Source organism: Lagenorhynchus albirostris, chromosome 14, assembly GCF_949774975.1.
Source record: "Lagenorhynchus albirostris chromosome 14, mLagAlb1.1, whole genome shotgun sequence".
NCBI classification, from domain to species: Eukaryota; Metazoa; Chordata; class Mammalia; order Artiodactyla; family Delphinidae; genus Lagenorhynchus; species Lagenorhynchus albirostris.
The window spans coordinates 65,320,462-65,342,772 of NC_083108.1; the positions used below are offsets into that span (position 1 = coordinate 65,320,462).

A 22,311-nucleotide genomic window follows, 5' to 3' on the forward strand; every position below is an offset into this window, starting at 1 on the left:
AGTCCCTCCCCCACTTTTTTCTTTTAGCCCAGCGGCTTGTGAGATCTTAGTTCCCTGACCAGGGATTGAACCTGCCTCTTCGGCAGTGAAAGTGCAGAGTCCTAACTGCTAGACCCCCAGGGAATTCCCCAAAATTCCCCTTTTAGAAAGTCCTGGGTAACCTACATAACTGACTGCTTGAGTGACCCCACTTTTCCCTTCCTGTGTCCTAATTCTGGCTCTTCTGTTTTAAATTTGCCAATAAAGAGTGAACCTGTGAAACCCTAGGCACCTCATCCTCAACCCCAATAAAGGCAAAACTCCAGGTGCATGCTCTCTCTCTCTCTACCTGTGACCTTGCTGTGTGGCCCCAGACGTGCCAGGTACCCTCCAGGACTTGTAATAAACCTTTCCTTTTCCCCCAAAGTTCCCTAATGGTTGTTGCTGAGGTGTATCTTGCAATCACAAGGACTAGTCCATCCACGACACTGGCTCCAGCTGGGGAAACGTCTGGGGTGTGGGGGGCTCCCACTGGTAGTACAGGCCCCCCAGGCACTCCTAGCCAATAGCATCACTATCGATGATAGGCTGAGACTGACACAAAACAGTCACCCAACAGAGGAGTCCTGTGACTCCAAGGACCAGGCCTCCCTCAGTATCCTTGCTGTGCTCAGTCATTGGCTGGGAGCCCATGGGAAGCACAGTCTTTGCACTAGCACTCGATGGGTTTCAGAGCACAGCTGGGGCGATTGGGCAATTGTGCTCCCCACAGTAGGAGGCCTGAGAGACATGTTTTGAAGCCACTACAGTCTACCCCTTGCAGCACATACATTTACTTCTCCACACAGGTTCAGAGATAGTTCCATGGGCCTCGCTTCCTGAGTGGAACCTAAGAAAAGGGATGCTACTAGAATAAACCATAACCTCCATTGCTTTGGTTGATCCGTGACTCAGGGCTGCAGTTGGTATTCATCTTCTTCCACCATCCATCCTAAACTCACCTGAGTCTCAGCTCTTACCTCAGCAGGTCTTGATAGCATAACCCAAACCTTATTGCTGAGGGTCGTGAACCCTTGGTATGTTAACTCTTTTCATGCCAGGGGTAATTCATGTGTCCATTCTCAGTTGCAGTGGGCAATGGAGTGCCAGGAGGCTCCCAAGCAGCTCACCTGGGTTCTGCACGTGTTGTCCCATCCCCATTGTGAACATTGGGGTGCATGTGTCTTGTTGTTGTTGTTGTGGTACGCGGGCCTCTCAGTGTTGGTAACTAAGATCCCGCATGCTGCGTGGTGCGGCCAAAAAATAAAGAGGATCAGAAACACTTCTCATTCTCATGGAACTGACAATAATATTCATTTAGTTTTACGTTGGGGCTATGTTAACTCTCCTGCCCTCTGTTATAATACTAGTCTGAAGAGATCTGGATCATCGGAACAGCCCACAGATGCGACACTGATCTGTTACACTGATATCATGCTGATCAGACAGGACATGTAGAGAGGGCTCTGAAGCAGGTCCTGGCTGCAGAGCAAACCGTGCGAAAAATTCTTCAAACCTGCTGGTCCCTGTGCACAAGAAGGTCAAAGTACCCATGTGGTAGCCACAACTTATAATTCAATGGAACCCTTTCTGTGTCCCCTGGGAAAAGCATGTCCTCTTTGAGGACCAGGGTCTCCAACATTGCAGAGCTCAGAGTTACAGGAATGGGAAGCACAATATTCTCCCAGTGAGTCATTGGGAGTAAGTGGGTTGGCTTATCACAGAGTATTTCCTCCAAGCTGGTACCTCAGCTATGCTTGTAGAAGGCTGTTCCAGCATTCTGTGATGCTGGATGTCTCTGGATGGTGCAGTAGGTGGTATATCCATGGGATCCCAAGGCCATGGGCCTACTCCTACACCTCCCTGCATGTAAAACAGGTCCCTGGTTGAAGGCTATGATACGTGGGATTCCATGCTTGTAGATCAGGCATTCCATAGGCTGCTGAATAGTGGCTCTGGCTGAGTCTGCAGGCAGACAAGGCAGACCCTTGCCCAGGTTAGGTATCTCTCTCTCTCAGGACAAACTGGTGACATTTCCAGGACAGAAAGGCCCACTGTAGCTGAATTGTCAAGTGGCCAGTTGGTCTCCTCAAGGAATAGTGGCATACTGGGGGCTCAGTGTTTTCTCTATTTCTCTCATCCAGCCATATGCCTCTACCTCAGATCTCCTTATCTCTACATTCTAGTCCTTTTCCTTCCAGATCCCCTTCCAGACAGCCAGACCACTGACCACTGCTCAGGAACCTATCTGTATTTTCAACTTAGGTCACTTTTCCTTCCATAAAAAGCGGATGACTGCTTGCAGCTCCACCTATTGGGAAGATTTTCCATCTCCACTGTCTTTCAAGACCAACTCTGAAAGTGGCTGCTATGTAGCTGTGGTCTATTTTTGCTTTGCACCTGTGCACTGAGCCAACCTGTCCATAAACCAAGCTTGAGTCTTTTCCTCCTCGTTTTCAGCTAGTCATGTGGGACCTCCATACAGGCTTAGGGGCAAACAGGGAAGGGATTTTGGAGCAACTGTTGTGTGCAATAGGGGTCCTAGGCTACTCGCTCATGCAGCTTACTTGTGCCCTCTGGTCCCAGGAGGGCTTGATTATATTTACAATGACCTCTGCTGGGCCCATTTACTTTTATTCCTCACTGGGTCCAAAATAACCCAACTCATAATTGGAAGTTCTGAACTTGGTCACTTGATGACAAATGGCCAACTGTTTTATACCAGGGCTCAGTAACAAGCTTGCAGGTATTTCTTCAATGGTGTACACTTCTCTGCAGTAGGTGGCATGACCTTGCCCAAGAATTCCAGAGTTCTGCATTGTGATTCTCCCACTGGGGCTTGCCATAAGCTCTATACTGAATCTTTCCCTCCGCTGACTCCACCAACACCATAGGGTCTGCTGGATCCGATGGTCCAAGTGGGGCACGGTTTGCTCTGCAGCCAGGACCTGCTTCAGAGCCCTCTCTACATGTCCTGTCTGATCAGCATGATATCAGTGTAACAGATCAGTGTCACATCTGTGGGCTGTTCTGATGATCCAGATCTCTTCAGACTAGTATTATAACAGAGGGCAGGAGAGTTAACATAGCCCCAACGTAAAACTAAATGAATATTATTGTCAGTTCCATGAGAATGAGAAGTGTTTCTGATCCTCTTTATTTTTTGGCCGCACCACGCAGCATGCGGGATCTTAGTTACCAGACCAGGGATCGAACCCGGGCCCCCTGCATTGGAAGTGTGGCGTCTTAACCACTGGACCGCCAGGGAAGTCCTCATCCTCTTTTCTAAGTGGAATGTAAAAGAATGAACTTGCTAAATCAATGGCAACAAACCATATACCTCAAGCCTTATTAATCTGCTCTAGCAATGAAACAATTTCAAGCGCATCAATTGTGATCAGGGCTATTACTTGCTTGAGTGCACAGTAATCTATAGTCATTCTCCAGAATCAAACCAGTTTCTGCAGGCACCAGACTGATGAATTAAACAGAGATGTGATAGAGACCACCACCTCTGCACCTTTTATAACTTTCATGGTGGCACCAATCTTTGCCATCCTTCCTTCTCTCCTGCCCCACTTCTGGAACACTCCTTGGTCTTCTGCTGGGAGCACCACATGACCCTGGTTTTCCTCACACCTCTCTGGCAAGTTCATTCAAAGTTCTGCCAGCTCACCTTCCCCTAGCTGGTTTTCATTTCATTTCATTTTTCGCTGTTTGTAGAATCACGAGGTTTTTACTTTACTTTAGCTTTAATTGAAAGTACATAATAAAATGCACATTGTTCAAAACAAGCACTAGCCAGTGTTTAATGTCTGTATTTACCTTTAAAGGGTGAGTTCTATCACTACAACTTTGGGTCAGGTCACATTCACAGGGCCTCAAATTCAAAATTTTGAGGCAGGGTCTTCCCTGGTGGCGCAGTGGTTGAGAGTCCGCCTGCCAATGCAGGGGACACGGGTTCGTGCCCCGGTCAGGGAAGATCCCACGTGCCACGGAGCAGCTAGGCCCGTGAGCCATGGCTGCTAAGCCTGCGCGTCCGGAGCCTGTGCTCAGCAACGGGAGAGGCCACAGCTGTGAGAGGCCCGCGTACCAAAAAAAAAAAAAAAAAAAAAAAAATGAGGCAATCTTGTGACTTCCCTGGTGGTCCAGTGGTAAAAAGTCCACCTTACAATGCAGGGGACACAGGTTCAATCCCTGGTCGGGGAACTAAGATCCCACACGCTGAGGGGCAACTAAGCCGGTGCGCCACAACTATGGAGCTCTCGCGCCTCATCTAGAGCCCATGTACCGCAAACTACAGAGCCTACACGCTCTGGAACCAGAGCGCCACAACTAGAGAGAGAAAAACCCTCATGCCGGAACTAGCGAAAAGCCCACGCACCACGACCGGGGAGCCTGTGAGTTACAACGAAAGATCCCCCATGCCTCAGTGAAGATCCCATGTGCCGCAGCAGTCAAAAATAACTTAAATAATTAATAAATAAATAAAAATTTGAGGCAATCTCCAAATGGAGTTTAGAGGCCTGAAAGAAGAAAACATCAAATTTTACAAATTTTACCTGCTTCCCAGACCACACCACTTGGTGTGAATATTTGTATAAATTTGTAATTATTCTTTGAGGAACACACTACGAAATTTGTGTATACATATTAAAAGCTCAAAACGTCTTAAATGTGCATTTTAAATATACCACGAGTTCTGTAATTCTGCTTGGTCTTTCGTCATTTTTCAACCCTCCGCTAAGGCTCAGAAAATATAAGTGGCCTCTCGAGTCTCTCCACCCCTGTGAAGAAAAAAGTCTGCTTTTGCTCAGTTTATCCCGGTAACAGCGAATGGACAAACGTAAAAGCCAATAGCCACCGGCGAAGCGCGTCCAGCTTCACTTACCGCCGAGGCGGCCTCTCAGACAAGGGAGACTCGTACCCCCACACCTCTGAGTGATTCTCTCCTCTGCATCCCAGAAGGCGCTGCGTCGCCTCTAAGTCTTCCGCCCCCTTCCATCCCAACAGGCAACGGGGCTTATAACGTCAAACGCTCGTCATCAGGATGATTATAGAAATGCCTGAATATACGCCCATGCTTAAACATTAAAAATGTCTGTAACAGGCTCACCAATGAGAAAGAGCCCAAAAGATATGTCTTAGCGATTTTTTTTCAGAGGATTTAGTTTTAATCTCCAGGAGAAAAATTCCATCTTTCAGTAGACTCGCTCAGGCACCTCCTTGGACAGCACGCGCAGGCCGGCGGCTCGGGGGCCTCGGGGCCCTAGGCAGGGCAAGTGCGAGAGGAACTGGTGGTGTCTACGCGGTGCTTGTAGATTCTTCTGCGTGGAGCCATGGGAGGCCTGGAGAAGAAGAAGGTGATGGGCGAGAGGCCAGGGCGGGTCTGGGGCAGGGGGGACGGGGGTGCCTCAGGAGGTAGGAGACGGGAGCGATGGAGCCCGGGGACTGCGCCTTTCTCCGGCCTTGGATCCTCGTGGGTGCAGAAGCGGCTGGGATCAACGCGACAGGAGACAGCAGGCAGAAGGAGTTCGAGGATGGGCGAGGACGGCAGTACTTGTTCTGTAAAATAGGGGAAAGAACCCTGGAGTAGAGCTGTGAAAGAGCGTTGAGGTTACCAAGCAGAGCTGCACCCCAAAACAGGCCGAGCCGGAGGATAACTTTACTGAAAGTGATGAACATTAGGTAGAGCTCACCATTATTTCGAGCTCATCATCTCTAAAACTTGTGACTCCCTTTTCTGCTGAATCAGGCTTTGTCCTGGACATTGGGGATGGGAGATATAATCAACTAGTTGTGGTCCCTGCATTCGTGGAGCTCACTTTCTAGTGGGGAAGCTGGACACTAAAGTAAATAACCAAATAAAACGATCACAAACAAGCCTGGCAGCGGAAACTAAGTGCCAAGGCCTTCGGGTGGAAAAGGCTTGCTGTGTGCAAGGAATTAAAGGATATCAGCTTGGCTGGGGTATAGTAAACCAAGAGGAGAGTGGCATCTGGTGAAGTTGCGGTTGGACAGGGACCAGGTCACGCAAGGCCTGTCAGGCACAGTGAGGAGACTGATTTTATTCAAAAAGCAGTAAGAATCAATTGAAGGGGGAGTAATATCTGTTTTTCAAGGAGTTGTTCTTGTTGCTGTATGGAGAATCACCTTGATGGCATGAAGAGATTAGAGAGGGGATGGGGATGAGGATGAGGAAGATGTAGTTGCCTCGATTGTTTCTGTCAGCTGGAAAGTTCCTGCTGCCAATCTGTTTTTAATCCAGCTGTTGAGCTAAGTGCTAGTGATTGGAACTACAAAGATGTAACATTGAAAACCTGACTTTGAGGTACAGGTGCAGATATGTAAACAAATCATGACAGTTTTTGTCGTTGTTGTTTGTTTGTTTTGTTTTGGCCACGCCCAGCGTCTTGCGGGATGGAACCCGGGCCCCGTTCAATGGAAGCTCGGAGTACTAACCACTGGACCACCAGGGAAGTCCCAACAAATCATGACAGTTTTTAAAGCAGGGTTTCACAACCGTTTTGACATTTTGAGCCAGATAACTGTTGTGGGGAGGGTTGTCCTGTGAGTTGTGGGACGTTTAGCAGCATTCCTGGCCTCTTACCCCCTAGGTGCCAATAGCATCTAACAGCCCAAAATGCTGAATACACCGCCATACATCCAGGGAGTAAAGTCACCCCAGTTGACTTTAATTATCCTCTTAATGTTTGAAAGAATAAGAATGGTGACAGTGTAGGGCAATAGAAAACAATTTTAATGAAAGAATGAAAGCAACTTCCCTAAGACAGTCTAAAAGTCATCTTTGTACCCTCAGAACTTGGCGCGGGCCTGATCCCCAGTAGACAATGTCTAAAGGGAAGAATGAATGAAGGGCATGTTTCGTGACTGTGGGATTATTCATAAACATACCCCTCAGAAGGCTACAGGTTTGTCCCTTTAGAGCTGGACCTGGCCATTGAGGCCTATGCTGTCTTAATCCAGAGGAAGACCTCGTTTGGGAAGGACGTGCTTGGTTAGCATTGCAGGGAGCTGGTACAGTGCACTGCTGCTCTATCAGGGATACAGACGTGTGAGTGTGAGGCAGCGTCTTAGCACCACAGATGTCCAGATGGTTGCACAACACAACATGCTCTTTGGGTGCAGGTAGAGACCAGGCCTTTTGTCTTTATTACCTCCTAGCATCTAGCTAAACACTTGGAACATAGTAGAGGTCTTGTGATTGTCTGTTGAATGAATGAGGAAGGAGAGAGGCTGTGTGGCTTAGAGTGTGCATTTTCAACTGGATGGTGTCATGCCGAAGGGAACAGAAATTGGTTGGGGGACATCTTAGACATTACAATGATGTGTAGCCCTCAGAAGGACCACATTACAGAAACATCTACAGTGTACCTGTGGTATTAACATTTTATGGGGCTGTGAGAGAGGGTGATTAAAGGGGAGAAAAGGTCTAAAAAGGCCTCTGGTGGTGGAGGGGTGGTTATAATGAAAAAGAAGTTGAGAACACTGGCTTAGTGGATGAGGCACTCAGGTTCTGGACTTGGACCTAGGTCTGAATCCAGCCCCAGCTCTTAAAAAGCTATGTGACCTGGGCAGGTTATTTTACTGAGCCTGTTTTCCTCCCTTGTGAAATGAGAATTTTAATGGCACCCACCTCACAGTGTTGTGGGGATTAAATGAATAATGTGTGCAAATCAGTAATCATAATGGTCAGTACTTACAGCCACTACTAAGTGCTTGGCATAGCACCTGATCCACAGCAACCTCATGGTCCTGCATCGTGCAGATGTGTGTGTCCTCCTCTGTGCTGACAACTGCAGGGACAGTGCAGGAGCACTCCGTCCCCACAGCCTCTTGGCCATTTATCCAGAGTAATAGTCGCCTCTTGCATGAGCAATGTCCAGAGGTTGCTCTCCGTCATTGTAATCATTGCTAATGGAGAATTGATTTTATCCTCCCCAAGTATGAACGAGGCGCTGCTACCAACTACATCACCCGAAACAAAGCCCGGAAGAAGCTGCAACTGAGCCTGGCCGACTTCAGGTGAGGTTGGAGAGGAGAGGGGGACTTCGGGTGCCTGGCCAGTGAAAACTCAGCCACATCCCTCTCTTAACTGCACTGCTGCAAACTCTGTCTGGGATTCTGCTATTCCTTCTCTTTCTTGCCTGGCTTTGCTTTAGTGAGCTGTGCTTTGCCAGGTGTGGTCCACAGGGAAGCTGGAGAACTGGGTCGTGTCACCCTGAGTCATCAAAATGGGCCCACTGGTGCAATGCACTGCTGCTCTCTTATCTGGGTCTTTGTCACCCATCCTCTCCCTTCTGGCAGTAGTGACCCCTGATCCTGCAGCTTGTGGTTCTCAGCTCCTTGGAGAGTCCAGTCCAGACTCTTCCACAGCCTGCGTCCTGCTGCCTGGCTCACTTTTCATCTTCCAAACGCACCCAGCACTTCCCACTCTTACAGCCGCTGTCCTTCTTAAGATTCTCTTCCCTCTGCCCTTTATAGGCAGACCTTGGAGATATTGTGGATTCAGATTCACACCATTGCAATAAAATGAATATCACAATGAAGCGGTTTCCCAGTGCATATAAAAGTTACATTTACACTCTACTGTAGTCTGTTAAGTGTGCAGTAGTTTTATGTCTAAAAGAAATGAACATGCATTAATTTAAAATACTTCATTGCTAAAAAATGCTAATCATTATCTGAGCATTCAGTGAGTGGTAAGCTTTTTGCTGGTGGAGGGTCTTGCCTCGATGTTGACGGCTGCCGACTGATCAAGGAGGTGGTTGCTGAAGGCTGGGCTGGCTGTGACAGTTTCTTTTTTTTTTTGCGGTACGTGGGCCTCTCACTGTTGTGACCCCTCCCGTTGCGGAGCACAGGCTCCGGACGCACAGGCTCAGCAGCCATGGCTCACGGGCCTAGCCGCTCCACGGCATGTGGGATCTTCCCGGACCCGGGCACGAACCCGTGTCCCCTGCATCGGCAGGCGGACTCTCAACCAGTGCACCACCAGGGAAGCCCTGTGACAGTTTCTTAAAATAAGACCACAGTGAGGTTTGCCACGTTGATTGACTCTTCCTTTCGTGAATCATTTCTCTGTAGCACACAGTGCTGTTTGACAGCATTTTACCCACAGTAGAACTTCTGTCAGAATTGGAGTCGATCCTGTCAGACTCTGCTGCTGTTTTATCAACTAAATTTATGTAATATTCTAAATCCTTTGTTGTCATTTCAGCAATTTCCACAGTAGATTCCATCTCAAGAAACCGCTGTCTTCACTCATTTATAAGAAGTACTCCTCATCTGTTAAAGTTTTATCATGAGATGGCAGCAATCCAGTCACACCTTCAGGGTCCACTTCTAATTCTAGTTCTCTTGCTGTTTCCACCACATCTGCAGTTACTTCCTCCACTGAAGTCTTGAACCCCTCAAAGTCATCCATGAGGGTTGGAAGCAACTTCTTCCAAACTCCTGTTAATGTTGATATTTTTATCTCTTCTGAATCACGAAAATTCTTAACGGCATCTAGAAGGGTAAATCCTTTCCAGAAGGTTTTCAATTTACTTTGCCCAGATCCATCAGAGGAATCACTGTCTATGGTGGCTATAGCCTTATGAAATGTATTTCTTAATAAGACCTGAAAGTCAGAATTAGTCCTTGATCCATTGGCTGCATAATGGATGTTTTGTTAGCAGGCATGAAAACAACATTAATCTCATTGTACATCTCCATCAGAGCTCTTGGGTGACCAGGTGCATTGTCAATGAGCAGTAATATTTTGAAAAAACAAAAAACTTTTTTCTGAGCAGTAGGTCTCCAGGGTGGGCTTAAAATAGTCATTGACCATGTTTTTTGTTTTGTTTTTTTTAATTTATTATTTATTTTTGGCTGCTTTGGGTCTTCATTGCTGCTCATGCTTTCTCTAGTTGCGGCGAGCAGGGGCTACTCTTTATTGCAGTGTGTGGGCGTCTCATTGCGGTGGCTTCTCTTGTTGCAGAGCACGGACTCTAGGTGCACGGGCTTCAGTAGTTGTGGCTCACGGGCTCTAGAGCGCAGGCTCAGTAGTTGGTGGCGCATGGACTTAGTTGCTCCACGGCACGTGGGATCTTCCTGGACCAGGGCTTGAACCCGTGTCCCCTGCATTGGCAGGTGGATTCTTAACCACTGCACCACCAGGGAAGCCCCTGACTTTGTTTTTAAACAGATGTGCTGTTATCCAGGCTTTGTTGTTCCATTTATAGAGCACAGGCAGAGTAGATTTTAGCATAATTCTTAAGGGCCCCAGGATTTTCAGAATGGTGAATGAGCATCGGCTTCACCTTAAAGTCACCAGCTGTGTTATCCCATAACAAGAGAGTCAGCCTGTCCTTTGAAATTTTGAAGCCAGGCATTGACTTCTCTCTAGCTAGGAAAGTGCTAGAAGGCATCTTCTTCTAATATAAGGCTGTTTCATCAACATCGAAAATCTGTTGTTTAGTTCATTATCTTAACTAGATCTGGATAACTTGCTTCAGCTTCTACATCAGCACTTGCTGCCTCACCTTGTACTTTCATGTCCTGGAGATTGCTTCTTTCCTTAAAGCTCATGAACCATCCTCTGCTAGCTTCAGAGTTCATCCTGCAGCTTCCTTACTTCTGTCAGCCTTCATAGAATTGAAGAGAGTTAGAGTCTTGCTCTGGATTAAGCTTTGGCTTAAGGGAATATTGTGGCTGGTTTGATCTTCTGTCCAGACCACTAAAACTTTATATCAGCAATAAGGCTGTTTTGCTTTCTTATCGTTTATGTGTTCACGGGAGTAGCTCTTTTAATTTCCTTCAAGGGCTTTTCCTTTGCATTCACAACTTGGCTGGCTGCGGTGCAAGAAACCTAGCTTTCGACCTGTCTTGGCTTTCACCATGCCTTCCTCACTAAGCTTAATCATTTCTAGCTTTTGATTTAAAGTGAGAGATGTGGGACTCTTCCTTTCACTTGAACACTTAGAGGCCACTGTAGGGTTATTTGTTGACCTCATATCAATATTGTGTCCCAGGGAGTAGAGAGGCCTGAGTAGAGGGAGAGAGACTGGGGAATGGCAGGTCGGGTGGAGCAGTCAGAACACACACAACATTTATTGATGAAGTTCACCATCTTGTATGGGTGCTATTCGTGGTGCCCCCAAAATGATTACAATAGCAACATCAAAGATCACTGATCACAGATCGCTGTAACATATAATAATGATGAAATAGTTTGGAAATATTGTGAGAATTCCAAAAATGTGACACAGAGACATGAAGGTGAGCAAATGTTGGAAAAATGGCGCCGATAGACTTGCTCAATGCAGGGTTGCACAAACCTTCAATTTGTTTAAAAAAAAAAAAAAGAAAATGCAATTACCTGCAAAGTGCAATAAAGTAAAATTCAATAAAATGAGGTATACCTCCATGTGGCTGAAATGTTGATTTGTCAGCAAGGCCTTTCCTGACTCTCCTTGCTAAAAGAGGTACCTACCAGTTGGCCCCTGTCAATATCCTGATTGTTTCCTTTCTGGTGCTTGGGACTGTCTGCACTATGTTTGTCGGGAACTTGTCACTGTCGGACTCCTGCACTAGAAAGTGAGTTTTCCAAAGGGCAGGGCTCCTGTGTTCTCTGTTCACTGCAGTTTTCCAGGCCCAGCGTGCCTAGTGCTCAGCACGTTTGCTGATAGAAGGAGTGGCCTTTGTCTTCCAGGCGGCTGTGCATCCTGAAGGGCATTTATCCCCATGAACCCAAACACAAGAAGAAGGTCAACAAGGGCTCCACGGCAGCCCGAACCTTTTACCTTATCAAAGACATCAGATTCCTCCTCCATGAACCCATTGTCAACAAGTTCCGGGAGTACAAGGTGAGGCCTGGGCTCTAGGGTCTGGATGGGGCCCTTCCCAGCTCTATGCAGACCCACTAACACTGACCTTGGGCAAATCGTTTGATCTCTCTGAGCAAGCCTGTACATAGGGTGAGGTAATTCTACCTCAAAAGGGTGTCAGGGGGATTGACTGAGATCTTAGGTGTGGAAATCATTTACATAGAACCTGACCAATGATTAATGCATTACCTGTCATACTTTTCCCCTGGTTCTTTTGGAGAAGGGTAAATGTATTGCCTCTGAGGCAAAGATTGTGGTCTTTCAGGGGCTCTCTGGTGTGTTTTCTGCCCAAATAAACCACTCCTATTCAGGTTCTTTCTGGAATTGTTCCCAGGAGACCAAGCTTTTCATTCCTCAAATAGAAACGATTAAATGCTTAAATACTGCAGGGAAAGAAGAAACTTAATTATACCAAATGCAAATAATTGAAAGTAGACTGCTGTTACTGTAGCCTTTGCCGAGCAGCAGGGCCAGGCTGTGGGGTACAGCTGCTGGTAGCCCTCTCGCCAGAGCTGGCCGAGGTGGGCGGCTGGACCTGTCCTGCTGCTGGGTTTTCCAGACACCCCAGCTCATTGCATTGGAACTGGGCCCCTTGTGGGACTGGCTGTCTCAGAGCTGCTGTTTACAGTCTCAGCGCAGGTGGCCTCTGAGCCTCTGAAGAAGTGCTCGGGGGAGGCAGTTGGTCAGTTTAGAGGACTTTCTGGGGCCACCATTGGCCTCAACTGCATTTTCTCGTGTGGCCCAGCCCCACATGTGGGCCCAAGGCTCGTTTCACACACATGCGGACTGGTGTTTCTGGCCCAGCCTCCTGGCCCTGGTCTGTCTCACTTCTCAGTTGGAAAATAGGGCTGAAAACCTTATACTTTCACGTAAACATGCGGAGTCAGCCCGTCTGAATGCTTATCCCTGTTCATCTGTCAGCGGGATGCAGTGGGGTGGCTCTGTCGTCAGTCTGGGTCAGGTTCGCTGCTCCGTGAAGGTGGCTGTTGTGCAAACCCCGGGCTGAGGGGGCAGATCGTGCCGGCAGACAGCCGTGGTCGGAGAGCCCTCCTGCCCCGAGCATCCCTCCTCCATGGAAGGGGTGTACGGGAGCCGTTGGCCCCACATCAGCGGTCTCCTCCTCTCTCCCAGGTGTTCGTCCGGAAGCTGCGGAAGGCCTATGGGAAGAGTGAGTGGAACACGGTGGAGCGGCTGAAGGACAACAAGCCCAACTACAAGCTCGACCACATCGTCAAGGAGCGGTGAGCCGGGGGTTCTGACCTGGTGCTGGGGGTACAGTGGGGAACGGGGCCGAGACCCTGCTCACAGAGCTGGCGTCCTGTTGGAGGAGGCAGACCAGAAAACAAACTGCCAAGTTGTTCTAATGGTTGCAAGTCCACACGAGTGCCACGAGGGATGCTCTCCAGGAAGGGAGCTGGAGGACGCACGTTAGTTACAGGCTTGTCAAAGGAGGTCTCTGGGGGGAGACAGTTGAGCCAGCCAGGAGAGGCATGGTTCAGGCAGAGCAAACAGCAAGTGCAAACGCCCTGTGGTGAGAGAGAGCCGGAGTCCTGGGGGTATGCGTGGGGTGCATGGTCAGTCCTGGAAGACGTGACTGGACACCTCTGATCTCAACTGTTTCTTGCCCATCCTTCTCAGCAGTCCCCGTCATTCGTTGACTAAATCAGTGGGGACACTTGGCAATGTCTGGAGGCACTTCTGCTTCTCCTGACTTGGATGGTAGGGGGTCTACTAGTATTTAATTAGTAGAGGCCAGGGATGCTGCTCAGCACCCTGTAGTGCACAGGACAGCCCCCACGACATGGGACAACCTGGCCCACAATGTCAGTGGTGGTAAGGTGCAGAAACTCTGGGCTAACTGAATGTCTGCCTTCTCTTGGTGGCTGTTGGCCCTGGGAACACTTAGCTCCAGGCTGGATGGACTTGGCTTCGTTGAGTCGGGCCAGCCATGGGCTAGCAGGGCAATAGCCTTGGCCTGGGAGCTCGACAGCAGGTGTTCTCACCCCAGCCCGTGGCCACGAGCTGGGCAGTCCGCGAACTGCTCCTGCTCCGAGCAGGTCCTCCTCTAACAGAGAGATGACGCGTGTGACACAGCTGTCCTGTGGAACAAATGAAAAAAAAAATGCGCAAGAAAAAAGCAAGTGTCTGGATTCACGTGCACACTAGATGGCAGTATGGTGGCATTCCCATTCTGCGTCACCTCCTTCTCCTCAGCCCTTGCTTAAGAAAGAATGGCCAGTGCTGTTTCTAGGAAAGGCCCGGGTTGTTGGGTTTGTCTGTGAGGTGCAGAGCGAGGAAACTTCGAGGCACAAGAGGGGGCTGATTGAGTCTTTGGCCTCTGAACCAGGAAACCAAGTGCCTCTCTTGTTCTGAGAGGTCCCTGCGGACCTTTCTTCTGTTTTGCTCTGTGTCTGAAGACCTGGCTGGCCCCTCCTGACTCATATTTCTCTGACCTCAGAGCCAAGTGGGCACATCCTGGTTCCGTATTCCTCCGGAAGCTGTGGGGAGGTTGGCGCTGCCAGGCCCCAGGGCGTTGCCCAGCTCCCTGTTCAGGAGATGGCGGTGGCAGGGCCTGGGGTGGGGCAACGAGTTCAGGGGCCCCTCAGAGCCCAGGCTGTGCGACCCTACGAGCGCCACCCTCCTGGCCACGCAGGTACCCCACGTTCATAGATGCCCTGCGGGACCTGGACGACGCCCTCTCCATGTGCTTCCTCTTCTCCACCTTCCCACGGACCGGCAAGTGCCACGTGCACACCATCCAGCTGTGCCACCGGCTGGCCGTGGAGTTCATGCACTACGTCATCGCCGCCCGTGCCCTGCGCAAGGTGAGCCCGGGGCCACCCAGTGGGGCCCAGCCCCCCGCCCCGCACCCCCATGTCCTCACCACGCTGTCCCCGCTCCACCGCAGGTCTTCCTGTCCATCAAAGGTATTTACTACCAGGCCGAGGTGCTGGGCCAGCCCATCGTGTGGATCACGCCCTACACCTTCTCCCACGATGTGAGTGTGCCCACAGGGAAGGGTTGTGCAGGGACCGTTGCTCCCTCTCTGCTTCCTAGACAGAGATAATGGTGTGGGTGAAGGGGGGTTCTTCCTGTCCTGCAGAACCAGCTGGGTTCCTGAGTGCCGGACAGGGCAGTGGCGGGGGGGGGGGTGTGGTACAGAATTGTAACAAGAGCCCGAGCCAGCCTGACTCCAGTACCTTCTAGCTGGTTGACCTTGGACGTGTTCCCTTACCTCTCTGTGCCCAGTTAATAACATGCTTCCACCTTCTAAGCCTTGTTGTGAGGATTTGAGGGAAAAAAGCTTTAAAAGTGCCTGGTGCTTGGCCCTCGGGGGTTGCAGAACCAACAGTGAGCGGCCACCGGGGCCGAGCACTGCCTGTATACACGGCCCTGCCCTCCAACCTGCTAGGTGCTCACCCCGCTCTGCCACCCCCACTCCTGTGCCCCACCCAGAACTGGGGACTGTGTGAGATTGGGGAGGATGAGCACAAGAGGAGTACTACTTATTACTGGCACTATTTCTTACTCATCTTTCTTTTTAAGACTGTGAGAATTTTTGGCAGGATCCGTCGAGAGAAATCTTGGTTTGGCCTCCGTATGGGGGTTGTTAGCCTCTAGTCTCCCACAGGGTCTCAGGCTTGGCGCCTGACTTATCCTGCTGTGGGCCTGCATTTGGCCTTGCTTCCTGCTTGTGCCTTGAGTGAGAACTGGTGCCTTCAGTGGAGACTCAGCTGGACGGCAGGTTTGCTGGCCAGGCAGCGGGGGCTGGTGGTCTGGGTCCCCTGGGCCACTGCTGATTACTCTGGGCTGGGGGCCACAGGCTGGAACCCCCGCTGAGTGCAGAGCAGCAGTGACAATTGGTGGCAGCCTGTGGTCTTTGTGGGTGAGAGGTGCTCGGCCCTCAGCAGTCCCTGTGCCCACTCCCTGGGGGCAGGTGTGTGTGCAAGTCTGTGCTCTTCCTTCTTCCCCTCTCTGTCCCTCCTCTCCTCTGTCCTTCCTGCCTTCTCTGCCCTGCCTTCCCTCCTTCCTCTCTGCCCCTCCCTCTCCTTCCTTCTCTCTGATGTCCCACCTCCTCACTGCTCAGACTGGTCTTTGTCTGTACTGCCAGTGGTGAATAGGGCCCTGTGGAGGCCGGCCTCCACACAGCTGGCCCTGGAGGAACGGGGGAGGGCACGGGCCACCCCTTCCTCCTTCCTCTCTGGCCAGCTCACTGCCACTGCTTCCTCTCAGCAAGAGGATGGGGGACCAGCCCTGGGTCATAGTTGGGGCCCCTGTGCAGCCAGTGCTGGGCTCCTGGCAGCAGGACCCAGGCAGGTAGCGGGGCCCAGGGGGCTGCTGTGCTGTGGGGCAGTCACCGCTCACGTGCTCACAGGCCCGTCGAAGGCCCTGGTGGATGCTCATGGAAGGACTGAGGTAACAGTGGGGGACAGGTGGGGCACCTCTTGGCCCCTTTACCCCCACAGCCCAGTCACTGCCTGTTGGCAGGATGTAGAAACAGCTCAGCGTCACAGGCGCACAGGCACAGAAGGGATGCTGTGATCATTACTGATTTCATCATCGCTTGGTGTATCCCCCTGTTCAGGTCTCAGAAGTTGGCCAGGCTGGCCTGGCCTCTCTGGTATGCCAGGCAGTGCTGCTCAAGGGTCGAGGCACTTTGGTTTGGGTCTCAGATCCTTGCCCTGTTTTGTTTTATCAACTCCTCAAGGTTTAAGACGAGCCCTCCCGTGTCCCCCGCTTGCTCTGTGTTTTTGCCCCAAGCAGGCAGCATTTCTCAGGAGCTCCCTGGGGCTGCGCCAGGCAGCTGCCCAGCCTGTCCTGGGTCCTCGGGTTGTGCCTTTGTCTCCGGCTCGGGCCCAAGGCAGGGTTGCTGAATTCTGAGTATCTGTCCGAAGGCTCCTGCCAGGGCTCGTAGGTGCTGAGTGCCGCCCACCCACTACCCCCACCCAGGCAGATGGGCTGATCCAGGGCCACCTTTCCCAGCCAGGCCCCCAGGAGCTCATGGGCTGGCCCCAGAAAAGACAGTAAATGGAAATTACGGGATGGCTAAGGGAGCAGGCGTGAGCGGCCTCTGCAAGAACAGAAGTCTGCCTTGCAGGGTGAAGGGGAGAGCTGGGGCAGGGAGCGGGGGCACCAGCCTGTCCCGGGAACCTCGTGACAAAGGCTTCCCTCTTCTCACTCCTAGCATCCCCTTTATGGCACGGGGATCTGGCACTGGTCTCCAGGACAAGCCTTGGGACCCTTGTCCAGAGCCTCACTGGTGCCCAGAATGCTCCTGGGTAGGGCCATGCCACACAGCCTCTTCTCCTGGGGCAGAGCTCCGAAGGCGGGGCCACCCTGGAGGAGCTCCTGGTCCTTGGGCACCTGGAGCCCCCACCCCACATGGGTTGTCAGTGCCATCTTTGCACTGACACTGCTGATGCGTCTCTGTGTCCCCAGCACCCAACAGACGTGGACTACAGGGTCATGGCCACCTTCACCGAGTTCTACACTACCCTGCTGGGGTTTGTCAACTTCCGCCTCTACCAGTCGCTTAACCTGCACTACCCTCCCAAGGTAGGCCCGGCCCAGCCCAGCACCTTCTCCTCACCGGGCAGAGGCCACGGCCTCTCTCCCCACGTGGAGGTGGGGGCTAGGGGCATCCTCTTCCTCTGACCTTCCCCTTGCCTCCCAGCTCGAGGGTCAGGCTCATGCAGAAGCGAAGGCCAGCGAGGACACCTATGCTTTGGACTCGGAGAGCTCTATGGAGGTGAGAGAGGCTTCCAGCGTTGGCCCTGCATTCCCCAGAAGGGTGGTTCCTGGCCTGGGGGTGGAGGCGGTCATGGCTAGACAGGTGGTCTCAGGGCTTACCCTCAGAACCCAAACCCACTGATACCCGGCCAAGAACTGCCAGCGCTACCCTTCCCCACCCGCAAGCAGCATCCCTGAAACCCTGCTGCTTTCCCACAGAAACTGGCCTCTCTCAGTGCCAGTCTGGCCCGTGTGGTGGTGCCTGCGGAGGAGGAGGAAGCCGAGGTGGATGAGTTTCCTGCTGACGGGGTGAGGACTGCGCTGCCCTCTGGAAGCGGGGGTTGGGGAGGCGGGCGGACTGAGGGGTTTAGAAGGAAGCTGGGGAGGGGCTCGTCTCCAGCCTCTGCCTCCAGTGGGGTGCAAGCAGGCCTGATAGTGTGAGCAGCCCCTTTTCTCGGCAGGAGATGGTGGCGCAGGAGGACTGCAGGAAGGAGCTGGAGGCTCAGGAAAAGCACAAGAAGCTCTTCGAGGGCCTGAAGTTCTTCCTGAACCGTGAGGTGCCCCGGGAGGCCCTGGCCTTTGTCATCAGGTGGGGAGCCTGACGGCACTGGTTCTGCCATACTGGGCTGGGTCCTGCCGTAGACAGCGCAGCCCTGGACGCCCATCGGTAACAATGGGCTGGCGTCAGTATCCGCTGCTTAGGGCTGTTGTGAGGATTCAACAAAATGGGTGTGGAAAACTCAGCACACCCCAAGCACGTGGAAAGCACCCATTAGAGGGCAGCTGGCATCACTTCCTCACCAGCTTAGGGCAGAAGGTCTCCCCTGGGCCAGCACTGGAGGCGTCGGCCAATTGAAGGGGGGGTTCCTGGGGTGGGGAGGGGACAGGTGTGTCCTAGGAGCGTGAGCTTGTGGGCCAGTGGGTTCCAGGGTGGGCACCTCATGCCTCAGTACCCTCATGGGCTCCCCCTGTGCCTGTAGGAGTTTTGGAGGGAACGTGTCCTGGGACAAATCTCTGTGCATTGGGGCCACATACGACGTCACACACTCTGGCATCACCCACCAGATTGTCGACCGGCCTGGGCAACAGACCCCCGTCATCGGCAGGTAGGCCCCCAAGGCCCTCGTCTTCCTCCGCCTGTTTGGGTTTCTGGGGGCGGAGGTCTGTCTCCAGGCCCCTGCAGATGCAGTGGGGTCTCGGGTGGCAACACGGCTTTCTCTGCCCTCACCCTGTGCAGGTGCTACGTGCAGCCCCAGTGGGTGTTTGACTCCGTGAACGCCCGGCTCCTCCTCCCTGTGGCAGACTACTTTCCCGGGGTGCAGCTGCCTCCACACCTCTCGCCCTTCGTGTCAGAGAAGGAAGGCGATTATGTGCCCCCTGAGAAGCAGAAGTTGCTGGCCCTGCAGCGGGGAGAGCACCCAGGTGAGTGAAAGGGAGCTGGGCAGGGCGGGGTGGGCAGGCTCCTCCAGGCTGGCCTCGGCTCCAGGGGCTTCACCTGGCTGTTTCCCTTCTTGGCTACAAAGGTGGCAAGCTCCAGAGAACAGGGCAGCAGGGGTACAAAGCCCTTTAAACTCTCATCGGAGTAATGTGGCTTAGGAGGAGGAAACGTTTGTGTCTTATAATCCAGTGTTCCTTGATGTCCAGAGTGACTGAGCAGAATGGTCTGGAAGTTCCACGCGAGGCAGCAGAGCTGAGGGGTTGGGGGCCTGGAGTTTGCTCTGAAGGCAGCTGGGCCTGTGGTGGAGGTGCCAGAGGGCCTGTGGTCAGGATGGCCCTGCTCTGCCTTTGGAACGTCTGTGCCAAAGAGGGTGGTGCCTGGCGCCAGTTCTCACGCCACAAGGGGAAGAGCAGGCTCCCGGGTGTTCGTAATCCTCGGCTGTTTGTAGGAAATTTGAATGAATCTGAAGAGGAGGATGAGGAGGAAGATGATGAAGGTGATGGTGATGAAGAGGGAGGAAAAGAAGAGGAGGAGGAAGAAGACAAGGAGGCTGGTTCAGAAAGGGAGGAAGAGGCCCGACTGACGGCCCCGGAGGAGCCGAGGCTGGAGGGGAAGGTACCAGGGAGTTGATTGGGTTCTCGGCCTGGGAAGCAGCCCCACTGGCCACCTTGGTGCCAGAAGGGTGGGAGCCAGGGGGCTGGAGGTAGAGGGTGGGGGTCAACCTGCAACCACAAGTGTCCCCCCTGTGTCCCCAGAAGCCCAAGGTGATGGTGGGCACAGTGAAGCTGGAGGATAAGCAGCGGCTGGCCCAGGAGGAGGACAGTGAGGCCAAGCGCCTGGCCATCATGATGATGAAGAAGCGGGAGAAGTACCTTTACAACAAGATCATGTTTGGCAAGAGGCGAAAAATCCGCGAGGTGAGTCTCCCCGCCGCCTGAGGCTCCAGCTGGGGCCGCACAGCTGAGCTTCGAGGCCGGCTGGCTCTCCCGGGCAGTCTCTGGGCCCTTTTCTAGCATTTTTCTGACGTTGTCTGCCTGCCTTGGGCATCTTGGTGTCAGTCTCCTTCCTGCACCCGGTGGTTTCTGAGTCTGCTGGGATTGGGGGCCAGAGCTGCTGCAGCAGACTCGGGGCCTGCACTTCACAGAAGTGCGTGAAGCTGGAAGGACTGTGGGAGGTTTTGGTTCAGCTTCTGTTTTGTTTCCTCTCATTCACAGAGCCACATATGCTCAATATAAAAGAAAAAAAATTTTTAAGAGAGTTCTGTGCATGCCAGAACTTTGTAGTGGACGCAGAAGTGGCTCATAGTCTTGCCCTTGGGGTGATCTGTAGTAACAGCCCCCCAGGTTTCTTTGTGCATGTGATAACACAGATGTTACTTGGGGGGCATTGTGCTACACATACAGGCAGAGCTGGTTTTATGGCACTTAGCTTTATTGCACTTCACAGATAACGAGTTTGTTACAGATGGAAGGTTTGTGGCAACTCTGTGTTGAGCAAATCTGTTTAGCACCATTTTTCCAGTATTTGCTCATTTCATGTCTCTGTGTCATCAGTGATGGTAATTCTCACAATATTTCTGACTTTTTCATTATTATTATATTTGTCATGGTGATTTGTGATCAATGTTCTTTGATGTTACTGTTGCAAATAGACTATAATTCACTGAAGGCTCAGACGATGGTTAGGTTTTTTTAGCAGTATCGTATTTTTTATTAACGTATATGCACGGTGTTTTTAGACATAATGCTATTGCCACTTAACAGACAACAGCATAGCATAAACAGAACTTTTATATGCCCTGGGAAACCAAAAAATTCACGTGACTCCCTTTATTGCAGTATTTGCTTTATTGGGGTGGTGGGTGGAATCCAACCCACAATATCTCCGAGGTCTGCCTGTAGGTTGTTCTGCTGTGTGTTTGTTATTTAACCACAGCATGAACTGTCCGTGGCATCATACAGTGCATGGCCTGTTCCCTGCTGACAGGATTAGGTTGTCTCCCTTTTATAGTCGTTCTCAGAGAACAGTCCTGAGCACCTCTCTTCCTACCTCCAAGTGTCTCTGCAGGGTAAAATCTTAGGAGTCTAATTGCCAGGTTGAAAGGCCACCTGTTTTGGAATAGATAGTGCCACATGGCCCCGGGGAAGGACTGTTCCAGGTCGACCCCACCCTAGCAGCTCCTGGTGAAGGTTTGAATGGCCCCCAGCTTTCCCAGGTGAAGGGGGTCAGTGGGGCAGTTGCCTCCAGCTCTGGGAGGCTGCAATCCTCCTGACTTGCTGTGGGCCCATAACTTCACAGAGTCATAAAGGCAGGGGTGAAGGCACGGTTCCTCACCTGAGGCTCTTCAGAGGGGTTTGCTTTTTCCCCTTGGTAATTTGCCTGTTAGCTTTCCTGGAAGCTCTGCTTTTAAGGGGTGGCCTTGAGTGGCAGAAGGGGGAGTCCCCTTCCCCGACCTCCCCCCATCACAGCTTAATCCTCCCCTTCTTCCTCACAGGCCAACAAACTGGTGGAAAAGCGGAAGGCCCACGATAAGGCTGTAAGGTCTGAGAAGAAGGCCAAGAAGGCAAGGCCGGAGTGAGTGGCGGCAGCCTCGCCATGGGTGAGGCCAGCTCCCGGAGGCTGGACTTGGCACAGGGACCCAGAGGGCCTGGGCTTGGTGACAGACCAGGGTCTTTTCTGTTTTCATCCTTCTCCTCCCTCTGCCGGCCCTGGCCTCCTCTCAAGATCTCTGGCTGGGCCCATGGACAGCCCCAGCCTCGCTCGGATGGAGCTCCCTGCTGGTGGCTGGGCAGAGAGGCCTCTGCCTCTCCTTGACCCCGCAATGCTCCCGGGGGTCAAGCGACACAGGGGGCGGGACCCAACCAGCCCCTCACTGACTGTTCCCATTCACCCTGGCTTTCTGCATCCCCTCCCCCACACGTACGGTTGGACCCACGATTTTCCCAGTGCTCTGATGGGGGGTAGGGTGGGGAAGCATTTGTTATTAAATGGCTGGAGTTCTGCAGCCAGTTGAATTCTGTGTTCGTGAGCCTTTCTGGGGTTGGAGAAGGGCCACCTAGTGCTCCAGGTTGGCCAGCCCTCAGTATTCACTGAGAGGAGCCGGTCACTGCTCAGAGCTTTCTGGCTGCCTGTGGATCCCTTGGGGTCCAAGGGTGCCAGAAGGTAGGTGCACATTCCAGCCCAGAGACTTTTCCTCTGTGAACATGCTTCCTCACGTGTAAGCTAAGCGTAGAAATT

General features: G+C 52.1%; 2 protein-coding genes across 12 annotated transcripts in view; one reads left to right on the forward strand and one right to left on the reverse strand.

The window, feature by feature from the left end:
- TCN2 (transcobalamin 2) overlaps positions 1-4,992 on the reverse strand; it is a 34,854-nt gene extending 29,862 nt beyond the window's left edge. For 9 of the 11 annotated variants that reach the window (XR_009544329.1, XR_009544328.1, XM_060170342.1 and 6 more), the window contains exon 1: positions 4,713-4,762. Coding sequence is in view for 7 of the 11 variants with exons in the window: in XM_060170342.1 (XP_060026325.1) it covers positions 4,713-4,747 (35 nt within the window). In the remaining 4 variants the exon portion in view is untranslated. Of the gene's footprint in view, positions 1-4,712; positions 4,763-4,909 lie in introns of those variants that run through there. The other 2 variants (XM_060170343.1, XM_060170339.1) reach the window with 1 other exon arrangement.
- A 232-nt stretch (positions 4,993-5,224) lies between these two features.
- On the forward strand, positions 5,225-22,088 carry PES1 (pescadillo ribosomal biogenesis factor 1). The gene is made up of 15 exons (XM_060120902.1): positions 5,225-5,381; positions 7,985-8,064; positions 11,732-11,885; positions 13,038-13,147; positions 14,560-14,731; positions 14,815-14,904; positions 17,346-17,462; positions 17,581-17,655; positions 17,856-17,945; positions 18,098-18,225; positions 18,617-18,742; positions 18,874-19,058; positions 19,523-19,689; positions 19,830-19,991; positions 21,569-22,088. Exons 1-15 carry the CDS (start codon positions 5,358-5,360, stop codon positions 21,650-21,652), a joined length of 1,764 nt encoding a protein of 587 aa, XP_059976885.1. The 5' UTR covers positions 5,225-5,357; the 3' UTR covers positions 21,653-22,088.
- Positions 22,089-22,311: the final 223 nt, after the last annotated feature.